The sequence below is a fragment of the Hylobates moloch genome, unplaced genomic scaffold, assembly GCF_009828535.3.
Source record: "Hylobates moloch isolate HMO894 unplaced genomic scaffold, HMol_V3 SCAFFOLD_10, whole genome shotgun sequence".
NCBI lineage: Eukaryota > Metazoa > Chordata > Mammalia > Primates > Hylobatidae > Hylobates > Hylobates moloch.
In genome coordinates this window covers 68,771,529-68,783,560 of record NW_026652285.1, presented here as the reverse complement: position 1 = coordinate 68,783,560, position 12,032 = coordinate 68,771,529, and the positions used below count along the sequence as shown (strand labels likewise).

The window sequence follows — 12,032 nt, the reverse complement described above, 5'->3', positions numbered from 1 at the left end:
TGCCCAGGCTAGAGTGCAGTGGCACGATCTCGGCTCACTGCAGCCTCCACCTCCCAGGTACAAGTGATTCTGTCTCAGCATCCCGAGTAGCTGGGATTACAGGTGCACACCATCATGCCCAGTTAATTTTTGTATTTTTAGTAGAGGTGGGGTTTCACCATGTTGGCCAGGCCAGTCTTGAACTCCTGACCTCAGGTAATCTGCCCGCCTTGGCCTCCCAAAGTGTGAGGATTACAGGTCACTGTGCCCGGCCCCAAAAGTTTGACTGGTTTTTTTTTTTTTTTTTTTTTTTTTTTTGAGATGGCGTCTTGCTCTGTTGCCTAGGCTAGAGTGCAATGTCGCGATCTCAGCTCACTGCAACCTCCGCCTCCTGGGTTCAAGTGATTCTCCTGCCTCAGCCTCCTGAGTAGCTGGGATTACAGGCGCCTGCCACCATGCCTGGCTAATTTTTGTATTTTTAGTAGAGACAGCATTTCACCATCTTGGCCAGGCTGGTCTCGAACTCCTGACCTTGTGATCTGCCCGTGTTGGCCTTCCAGAATGCTAGAATTACAGACGTGAGCCACTGCACCTGGCCAAGTTTGACTAGTTTTTAAAAGTATTGAATGACAAGAGATGCCAAGATATATGAGACACTCACTGTAATCTGCAAGAAAAAAGCCATCAACCCCATAGGAAAAAAAAAACAACAGTGAGATTTCCACTACTAACATTGCTCTGTATTCACTGAATCAAGGCAGATTTCTTCCCATTGGTCCCTTTTGACCATGGCGGAATTCATTTTAGATTGTAAACCAAATAGGAGAAAGAAATGAATTTATGTAATTAGGTGTGTTAGCCTGTAATATAAAATTGCTTTTTGTTTACCAAGTTTGGTTTGACTGTTTTGGAAGCTGATTAATGAATTACAGCAAAATGTTAACTTCTCTTGTTAACAGAAAGAAACTTGATGAGTCATTTTCCCTGGTTAACTGGGACTAGGAGTGATGGAGAGGATCAGAGACTGTGGTAAACGTGTGTGTGTGACTGACTCACTCCTCTGGGAATTCAAGCCCAGACTTTGGACTTACACAGTCAATAGATCTATTAACAGTGCCTCGATTCTATTTCTGATGAACAAAGTCAGAGATGACAGCTTCTCTTGTTAACAAATTAGGCCCTTGGAAAATACTCAGCGGGTGAACTTTCTTTAGTATTTGAATCACCGCAATAGGTTCAAAGTACATCTAGTATATTACAGTTGATGAATAGGGATAAATAATAGGACTTTTTTTTCCCTGATTAAAAAACCCTGAGTGCAAAGTGAAAAAGACTCACATTCCAACAGTAAGTCTAAAGGAAGAAGGGCTTTATTGTTATTTACCTTTAATTATTTATTTTTAAAAATAAATGTCATGCTTTTTAAAATGCCACTAATACAGTCTCATCATTATTAAGGAAATAAAACTAAAATCTATAAAAATTTAGGTTGGGGCTGGTCACGGTGGCTCACACCAGTAATCCCAACACTTTGGGAGGTTGAGGCGGGCGGATCACAAGGTCAAGAGATCGAGACCATCCTGGCCAACATGGTGAAAACCTGTCTCTACTAAAAATACAGAAATTAGCTGGGTGTGGTGGCGAGCACCTGTAGTCCCAGCTACTCGGGAGGCTGAGGCAGGAGAAACGCTTGAGCCTGGGAGGTGGAGGTTGCAGTGAGCCAAGATTGCACCACTACACTCCAGCCTGGTGACAGAGCGAGACTCCGTCTCAAAAAAAAAAAAAAAAATTTAGGTTGGTGAAGAATCTAAATATTTTGTGAGAGTCACAAAATAGCCCTCAATGGATTTTGTAGTATCAGGAACACATATATAGTTTTTATTTATTTCTTATTAATTGATTGATTGATATTTTACTGTTTGCATAAATACTTTTAGGTCTTTGAGAGAATAGATGTTTTTCTACCCTTGGTTTGAAATTTAAAACTTACGTATTTCTCTTATTCCCAATTTTATTTTAATTTCAGACACTAAGTGTTTCCCATGATTTTTGTGGTTTTGTTTTGTTTTGGTCTTTGACTGCCTTAAGCATAAACTTTTTGGCTTTAATGCTATTGGAAGTTTTCTGCTCCTTTGATTAGCTTGGGGCTTGCTGGTAAGACAGATGTATATTTATTATATTTTTCTTTCACAAGTAAGCATTTAACAAAAAGTGTTGATGCAAGGAAACTGTCAAACATATACAGAAGGAGATGGAGTAGCATGACAAACTCCACATGTATGCCCATCAGCCAGTTTCAACAATTAGGAACATTTAACGTGAATCTTTTTTTTTGTTTTTGAGACAGGGTCTCACTCTGTTGCCCAGGCTGGAGTGCAGTGGTACCATCACGGCTCACTGCAGCCTCCATCTCCTGGGCTCAGGTGATCCTCCCACCTCAGCCTTCCCAGTAGCTGGGACTACAAGTGTGCACATCACCATGCCCAGCTAACTTTTGTCATGTGTATCCTTTTGATAAGTGAAGTGGGCAAAGCATTGCTAACGAAACAATGACAGTGAAATCTGACAAGATGGTACTGATTGGAGAAGAGAATTCTACCTTAATTGTTTAAAAATTTGAATTATAAACTTAAAAGATTTCATTTTAAATACATTGATTTTCTAAAACATGGCTAACAAAGTATTGCTTAATAGAAAGTGAGTAGAACTTACATTTGATTATATTTGATCCTGTTATTGAGCACATACTTATGGGCAGTTTTCAGACACCTTCAAATCATTTTTGGATACAGGCAGGGGAACAACCATGAATAAAATACTCCTTATTGTCACCTGTCATTTCAAGAGGTTAAATTTTATTTTCTCAGCTAGGGATTAAATTCCTGGAGAGCAGAAATTGAGTCTTTTTTTTTTTTTTTTTGAGGTGGAGTTTCAGTTTTGTTGCCCAGGCTGGAGTGCAATGGTGCGACCTTGGCTCACTGCAACCTCCACCTCCCGGGTTCAAGCGATTCTCCTGCCTCAGCCTCTGTAGTAGCTGGGATTATAGGCACCTGCCACTGCTCCTGGGTAATTTTTGTATTTTTCGTAGAGATGGGGTTTCACCATGTTGGCCAGGCTGGTCTCAAACTCCTGACCTCAGGTGATCTACCTGCCTCGGCCTCCTAAAGTGCTGGGATTACAGGCATGAGCCACTGCGCCCGGCCAGAAATGACGTCTTAAACTTCTTTGTCTACCATCTCCTCCACCCCAATTACGTGATTGCTTCATAAGTAGCAAATAATAGTTCACAATACTTCCTAAGCATGTGCAAGTTCCTGAAAACAGTTTATGACCTTAAACTTTTCTTGCCTACATTATTAATTAAGAATAAACTTTTTCGCTGGGTGTGGTGGCTCATGCCTGTAATCCCAGTACTTTGGGAGGCCAAGTCAGGCAGATGACTAGAGCCCAGGAGTTTGAGACCAGCCTGGGCGACATGGTGAGACCCTGTCTCTACTTAAAAAAAAAAAAAAAAAAAAAAAAATTAGCCAGGCATGGTGGCCTGTGCCTGTAGTCCCAGCTACTCAGGAGACTGAGATGGGAGGAATTGATTGATCCCAGGAGGTAGAGGCTGCAGTGAGCCATGATCACACCACTGCACTCTAGCCTGGGTGACAGAGCAAGACCTGGTCTCAAAAAAGAAAGAAAAAAAGAGATAATCTAAAATTATTTATAAAATGTAAACCCAACCTTGAATTTGGGACCACAAATTAAATTAGTAAAGGTGTGTAAAGTCAGTGAATCAATGATAGCCTCAGCGATAATAGCGATTGTGATTTTGTGCTGGCCGTCAGCACAGTCCTAAACAATTTCTTTCAGTCCTTTTATCAACCTTTTGAGGAAGGCTTTCCTTTTCTTAAATAATCTACATTTTGTAAAATGAATCTGAGGTTCAGGGAAGAAAAGAAATTTGCCCAATGTCACATAACTAGTATCACCTAGGATTTTTAGCATCATATTTTCTGTTTGGGAAGATGGTTCCTGTATCAAAATGCAGTTTGGTAAAACCAGTAAATTTAAACTGCAATATTATTAACCTAATCATTAGTTTTTTTTCTTTTTAATAATAGGCTACTGAATTCAACCAATGGAAGAATGTTCTGTTTATCCTACAGTTTCTTCTTTCCTGTTTTTTGGGGTAAGAAACCATAGATAAGTAGAAGCATTGGTCGACAGTATCTCTTGACAAGTCAAATCAAGATATGCCTTCTGTCTATTCTGTCAGAATTCCTTTGTGTTTCTCTGACTTTCTCTGGAAAGTACCCCTGCAGCAAAGGAGGTGGCAGGGACCCAGGATACCTGGAAACCCAGCCTAAAAGACCAGGAGCAAGCATACGACTCTTGTTTTTGAAAGTCATGCTAATGTCCTGTTCTTCTCCAAAATACGATGTTGCCTATTGATTTCTGAAAGTTTGTCTGAAATGAAGTCACCTGACATTTCAAGTTCGATGCTGAGGCCTTTTTGTTTTTTGTGTTTTAAGAGATGGGGTCTCACTCTGTTGCCCAGGCTGGACTCAAACTCCTGGGCTCAAGCAATCTTCCTGCCTTAGCCTCCTGATTAGCTGGGACTACAGGCTCCTGCCTCCAGGCCTGGCAGTAATATGTTTTCATCTTTGTCACCACGTCCTTAGTTTTTCAAGATCCCTTCCTCACATAATTATGTGACTATGACAGCCTTTTCCTATAGTGCTATACCTGCTATATTCAGGAAAATTTCTAAAGAGAGATGTCCAGGCTGTTGTATTGTCCAGCGGTTAGGCTTTTTTGTTCTTGAAATTTTCTTTCTTTCTTTTTTTTTTTTGGAGATGGAGTCTTGCTTTGTTGCCCAGGCTAGAGTGCAGTGGCACGATCTTGGCTGACTGCAACCTCTGCCTCCCAGGTTCAAGCAATTCTTCTGCCTCAGCCTCCCGAGTAGCTGGGATTACAGGCATGCACCACCAACTCAGCTAATTTTTTGTATTTTTAGTAGAGATGGGGTTTCACTGTGTTAGCCAGGATGGTCTCAATCTCCTGACCTTGTGATCTGCCTGCCTCAGCCTCCCAAAGTGCTGGGATTACAGGCGTGAGCCACCGCACCCGGCCCTGTTCTTGAAATTTTCTTTAGGTATATCTTCTGGTTGAGAGACCATATAGTTTGTGTCTATTTCAATCTTCTGAAGACTTGAAAATCCCTTTGCATGAATAGGTGATACATGCAATCAGGAAATCATTAAAAAGAATAAATAGGGAGGCTGAGGCAGGTGGATCACCTGAGATCAGGAGTTTGAGACCAGCCTGGCCAACATGGCATAACCCCATCTCTACTAAAAATACAAAAATTAGCTGGGTGTGGTGATGCACACCTGTTGTCCCAGGTACTCAGAAGTCTGAGGCAGAAGAATCGCTTGAACCCAGGAGGTGGAGGTTGCAGTGAGCGAAGATCGCACCACTGCACTCCAGCCTGGGTGACAGAGGAGACTCCATCTCAAACAAACAAACAAACAAACAAAAAAGAATAAATAGGGAACACCAGCTCCCCTCCATTCTTCCTCGCCTCCAGCACTGTAGTTTTCTTCTCCAGAGGCAACACTGTTGGAAATCTTGGGAGTATCCTCCCTGAGCGGGGGATCATTCTACTATAGGCCCTGGTACCTTCTCCCATACTGAAGGGGCCCTTGAATTCCTATAGCAGGGAATTACTCATCAAATGATTTTTCCTGTGAAGGAAGATGGATTCCCTCTCACCTGCCACACTTTTCATTCTGTGTAAATGAACAAAGACAACTCATGACCTCTTTGATCAACACTCTTCCTCAAACTCGATTTCAATTGCAATGATGTAGTCACATGCAGTAAAAACATTTCTATCTTCCATTCATTAGTTCTCTCTTTAGCTGTGTCTGATTTAGTGATTTAATGTTGATGGAGTTTTTGATTTTAACAATTTTATATTTTATTTGTAAAAGTTCCACAGTTTTCCCCAAACGTATCTGTTCATTTAGAATACTCTCACTGGTGATCCTTGTGACTGTGCCTTTTATTTCTTTAGGTGTCACACACAGCTATTCCATGTTCTGTGTCTGACAATCCCAGCATCTGCAGCTCTTGAGAATTTAAGCATGCAGTTTTTTTTATTTCAGGCGATGTTCATTGTGGTTTGCTTTCTTCTGTGTTTGGTGACCTGTGATTGTGAGCATTTTGCTTAAAAATTTTTTTTTTTTGAGATGGAGTCTCACTTTGTCACCCAGGCTGGAGTCCAGTGGCACGATCTTGGCTCACTGCAACCTCCGCCTCTTGCATTCAAGTGATTCTCCTGCCTCAGCCTCCTGAGTAGCTGGGAATACGGGCACCCACCACCACACCTGGCTAATTTTTGTATTTTTAGTAGAGACGGAGTTTCATCATGTTGGTCAGGCTGGTCTCAAACTCCTGACCTCAGGTGATCCACCTGCCTCGGCCTCCCAAAGTGCTGGGATTACAGGCATGAGCCGCCACACCTGGCCCATTTTACTTAACCTTGATTGGTCCCGTGAACTGAAATTGGGAATTTGAGACACTTTTCTATAGGGACAAGTTGTATTTGCTTCTGCTGGTAGCCAGCGGTTGCCCCAGACCTTGATCCCTTTAGGCCTTTTCGGAGTCTGGGCTCAGTACCCCCTCCTCCCCCTAGAGTTTGGCCCCAAGCCAAACTTCCCCCCAGTCATGGAAAAATTGTCTTCCACAAAACCGGTCCATGGTGCCAAAAAGGTTGGGGACCGCTGCCTTAGAGCACTTAGCCATTGTTGGAAGCATAAGTTTAGTAAAATACCTGTAGTTTTCCCAGTTGTTGACTGAGAACATTTAACCTTGAAAAAAAAAAAATCTAAGCCATGCTTGTGAGTCACCCTTTGTCAAACCATCTCTTATTTTTCTCTCTAATCCAAAAATAAGAAGTTAACCCTTAGTACACAAACTTAGACTAGCACCTTTCCCTGGCTAAGCCCATATTCCTCTGTGAACAGGAGAGCAAAGGTTCGAAGTCTTCTCATGTCATTGTAAACTTGATGAGATATTGGCTTTTTTGGTTTGTTTTTTGTTTTTAACATGCAATTCACCGTTTAACCATTCCATGAAGGAAACCAACAAGTGGACCCTCTGAGGTCAGCTGTCGTCAGTGGGTGAGGGCAGGCAGCCTCGCTGTGAGCTGTCACCCTCCAGGGCTTGCCCATGAGAGGCTTGACCCCCATCTGTCTACAATTGCATACTTTTTTTTTTTTTTTTTTTTGAGATGGAGTCTCCCTCTGTCACCTAGGCTGGAGTGCAGTGGCACGATCTCGGCTCACTGCAAGCTCCGCCTCCTGGGTTCATGCCATTCTCCTGCCTCAGCTTCCCGAGTAGCTGGGACTACAGGCGCCTGCCACCACGGCTAATTTTTTTGTATTTTTTTTTTAGTAGAGACGGGGTTTCACCGTGTTAGCCATGATGGTCTCCATCTCCTGACCTTGTGGTCCACCCGCCTTGGCCTCCCAAAGTGCTGGGATTATAGGCGTGAGCTACCGCGCCCGGCCTACAATTCCATACTTTTTTTTCCCCATTTAATAATGTGTTTCTTAAAAACAAATGCCCTTTTGATAAGAATTATTAATATATTATTTTATCAGTAGTCATTTTAGAAATTGAAAATTCAGGCCGGGCACAGTGGCTCACGCTTGTAATCCCAGCACTTTGGAAGGCCGAGGTGGGCGGATCATGAGGTCAGGAGATTGAGACCAGCCTGGCCAACATGGTGAAACCCCATCTCTACTAAAAATACCAAAATTAGCTGGGCCTGGTGGCATGTGCCTATAATCCCAGCTACTCAGGAGGCTGAGGCAGGAGAATCACTTGAACCATGCAGTTGGAGGTTGCAGTGAACCGAGATCACGCCACTGTACTACAGCCTCGCGACAGAGTGAGACTCTGTCTCAAAAAAAAAAAAAGAAAATTCATAAAGGTGTAGTTATTATAAGTAAAACAGTAAAAATGATGAAATCATTAACATTTCAGGTTTACTCAAGTTTGATGAAACAAGGTGGATGTTAGTTTCCAAAGTGGGTCTTTTTTTTTTTTTTAAGATGGAGTCTCGCTCTGTCACCCAGGCTGGAGTGCAGAGGCGCGAGCTCGGCTCACTGCAACCTCTGCCTTCTGAGTTCTAGCGATTCTCCTGCCTCAGCCTCCCGAGTAGCTGGGATTATAGGCACCCACCACTGCGCCTGGCTAATTTTTGTATTTTTAGCAGAGACAGGGTTTCACCTTGTTGGCCAGGCTGGTCTTGAACTCCTGATCTCAGGTGATCTGCCTGCCTTGGCCTCCCAAAGTGCTGGGATTACAGGCGTGAGCCACCGAGCCCGGCCAACATGAACTTTACCTTTAATGGTGAAGTTTTAAGTCTGAAACTGCACTGCAAGGAGACTTCCATTTTGGCATGGCGGCTTTTTCAGAATCCTGCTTTCTTGCAGTTTCTCAGTCAAAGTACGCTAGGATCTGATCATCTGCATCTCCATAGTAAGCTTCCCATGGCTCTGGGGACTGGTGCTGGACTCGGGCTGTCTCTTCTCTCCTGACCGGTGCTAAGGGATGTTTTAGGGTTAACACACACACCGCAACTCCAGACCCCAGGCAAGCCCACTCAGCCTCTTACTTGCTTTCATCGCTTTCAGGTTTGCATTTCGGACTTGCTCTTTTCAGCCACCAAACCTCTATTCCGAGTTGAAAATATAATTTAAAAATTATTATACTTTGAAATGTTTTGTTAAGAAGCCGATAGAATGGTGAAAGGGCCAGTGCCAACTACAGTCCTGAAAGACACTGTAAACCAGCAGTCCCCAACCTTTTTGGCACCAGGGACCGGTTTCTTGGAAGACAATTTTTCCACGGATGCAGGATGGGTAAGGATGGTTTTGGGATGAAACTCTTCCACCTTAGATCATCAGGCATTGGATTCTCATAAGGAGCACGAAACCTACATTGCTCAAATGCGCAGTTCACAATAGGGTTTGCGCTCCTATGAGAACGTAATGCCACCACTGATCTGACGGGAGGCGGAGCTCAGGCGGTCGTGCTGCTCACCTTTTGCTGTGCACCTGGGTTCCTAACAGGCTGTGGACTGATACCGGTCTGTGGCGTGGGGCTTGCGGACCCCTGCTGTAAACCGAAAAGTGTCTGAGACAGGTCTCAATCCATTTAGAGGTTCATTTTTCCAAGGTTGAGGATGCACTTGGGGAAAAAGAAACACAAGTCACAGTAGGATCTGTGGCCTGTGCTTTTTCCAAGGAGAATTTTGAGGACTTCAATATTTAAAGGGGAAAGGGTGGCAGGAGGGGCAGAGGGAAAGAAAAAAGGGAGGGAGGGTAAGTCAGGAAGTGAGTGGTTACATTATTGTAAGGTGAGTGAGTCCTACATTCTTGCAAGACTTTGATTAGTGCTCACTGAATCCACATGTTACATGTGAAAGGAGGGGTCAAGGAACAATTATTCATTTGTCTGGCTTTCAGCAAATCTGCATTTTACATAAGATAAAAGCAAGCATACAGGAGAAGAAGGAGGCAATCACACATTTGTCTTGGAGTGGGCAGAGGGATGATTTCTAGTTCTGTCTTTGTCCAGTACCTGTCTAAGATAAACTATTAATTTACATCATCATGCAGGCATGGTGGCTCAAGCCTGTAATCCCAGCACTTTGGGAGGCCGAGGTGGGCAGATCACTTGAGGTCAGGCGTTCGAGACCAGCCTGGCCAACATGGTGAAATCCTGTCTCTACTAAATATACAAAAATCAGCCGGGCGTGGTGGTGTGCCCCTGTAATCCAAGGTACTTGGGAGGCTGAGGCACGAGAATCTCTTGAACCTGGGAGGTGGAGGTTGCAGTGAGCCGAGACTGTGCCATTGCACTCTAGCCTGGGTCACCAAAAAAAAAAAAAAAAAAATCAGGGTGAAATTCAGCAGAACTCTGTTTTAGGGTGAAGATTTTGGGACCTGCAAGGAACTTGCTTGTGAGCAATTTGTGAGGGAGGCCACCTGGGGAGATAATGTGGCCCTCTCTCTTTGCAGCTATCTATTGAGGAACAGAATGGAAGGCAGTTTTTGTGTGACTCAGTTTCCAGACTTCTCTCTTTGGCATCATGAGTTTGGGGTTCTGAGATTTAATTTTCCTTTCACAACACTATCCTGACTGCCATAACCCCCAAAAGATCTAACTTCCAAAAATTATAATCCTGAAAGAGTAGAATCTCAAATGTCGAAATCCTGAAAGCTGAATTCTGGGGAAGGGATTGTGTATTTCCGTTGTATGCAGGATACATGTTGTGTCAAGTCAGATGGATGCAACTAAATAACAAAATTTCTTTCTTACTGTTTTCATTCGGAAACTTAAGGCAATGCCTGTGGGTGCCAAGTTGACAAGCAGGGGGAATTGTGGAGTTAAATTCAGGTATCAACTCAACTGGATTAAGGAATACCTGGGAACCCAGTGAAGCTTTATTTTAGGTGTGTGTCTGTGTGTGTGTATGTGTATGGGGGTTTCCACAGGAGGTTGGCATGCGAATCTGAGTGGACCAGGTGGGGAGGATTTGCCCTCATGGTTGGCAGGCACCAGCCAATTGGCCATGGGCGCGGAGAGATCAAATACAGAAGGCGAATCCATCCCTCTTTGAAGTCTGGGACAGACTTTCTTCTGCCGCCTTGGACATCAGAACTCCCGGCTCACTGGCCTTGGGAATCTAGGGCTTCCACCAGCAGTCTGTGGTCAGGAGGCCTTTGGCCTTGGACTGAGAGTTATACCAAACACTTCCCTCGTTCTCAGGCCTTTGGACTTGGTCTAAGCCACGCTACTGGCATCTCAGGGTCTCCAGCTTGCAGATGGCCTGTCTTGGGACTTCTTAGCCTCCATAATTGCCGGAGCCAATTCCCCTGATGAATCCCCTCTCATGTATCTCTACCTGTGTATTCTATTGGTTCCGTTCCTCTGGGGAACCCTGACTAATATAGATTCCTTTACTGAGGAAGCCAAATATCATTCCTTCTTACTGTATTCCTAACAACACAACAGAAAAGATCTGTGAAAATGTTCTCTCACAACAGGGCTGTGAAAGATAAAAGTTTGAAAGCTAGTTATTATTGGTGCCGCAAAAGCAGAACATTGCTTAATTGCAGTAGCTGAGCAATTATCAAACTTGCAAATGGACAGCGTATGCTTACAAAATCCGTGGACCACAGCCACTCTCCAAGTACCAGTGGAGGAGTGTTTTGAAGATCATAGATGTGAAAATGCAGGTGAGAAATATAAGAAATCTAGGCCGGACACAATGGCTCATGCCTATAGCCCCAATGCTTTGTTTGGGAGGCTGAGGTGGGAGGATCACTTGAGGCCAGGAGTTTGAAACCAGCCTGGGTAACATATGAGAACTCATTTCTACAGAAAAAAGTTAGGCAAATATGGTGGCCTGTTCTTGTAGTTCCAGCTACTCAGGAGGGTGAGGCAGGAGGATTGCTTGAGCCCAGGAGTTTGAGGCTGCAGTGAGCTATGATGGCACCACCGCACTCCAGCCTGGGCAACAGAGGGAGATTCTGTCTCTAAAAAAAGTATATATATATATATATATGTGAAAGTGTGTATTTATATATATAAAAGTATATATGTATATGTGTGTGTATATATATGTAAATCTCTCCTGCCAAATTATTCAATCCTGTAGAATTTCTGTCCTTTAAATAATATCTTTTTTTTTTTTTTGAGATGGAGTCTCACTCTGTTTGCCCAGGCTGGAATGCAGTGATGCGATTTCATCTCACTGCAACCTCTGCCTCCCGGGTTCAAGCGATTCTCCTGCCTCAGCCTCATGAGTAGCTGAGATTATAGGTTCCAGCCACCATGCCCAGCTAATTGTTGTATTTTTAGTAGAGACGGGGTTTCACCATGTTGCCCAGGCTGGCACTCTGTGAGTTCTTAGGAGTGAGTTCTTCCTAGAGGTGGTGAGGATGAGGTTCCTTGGAATTCTTTGAAATCTGGAATTATAAGAG

The 12,032-nt window shown here is 43.6% G+C and overlaps 1 protein-coding gene across 2 annotated transcripts in view; it reads left to right on the top strand.

Moving 5' to 3' along the window:
* The window catches only part of SLC35D2 (solute carrier family 35 member D2), a 70,211-nt gene that overhangs the window by 43,227 nt on the left and 14,952 nt on the right, over positions 1-12,032 (top strand). For both annotated transcript variants that reach the window (XR_004249872.2, XM_032164604.2), the window contains exon 9: positions 4,089-4,156. Coding sequence is in view for 1 of the 2 variants with exons in the window: in XM_032164604.2 (XP_032020495.1) it covers positions 4,089-4,156 (68 nt within the window). In the remaining variant the exon portion in view is untranslated. The remainder of the gene's footprint in view (positions 1-4,088; positions 4,157-12,032) is intronic.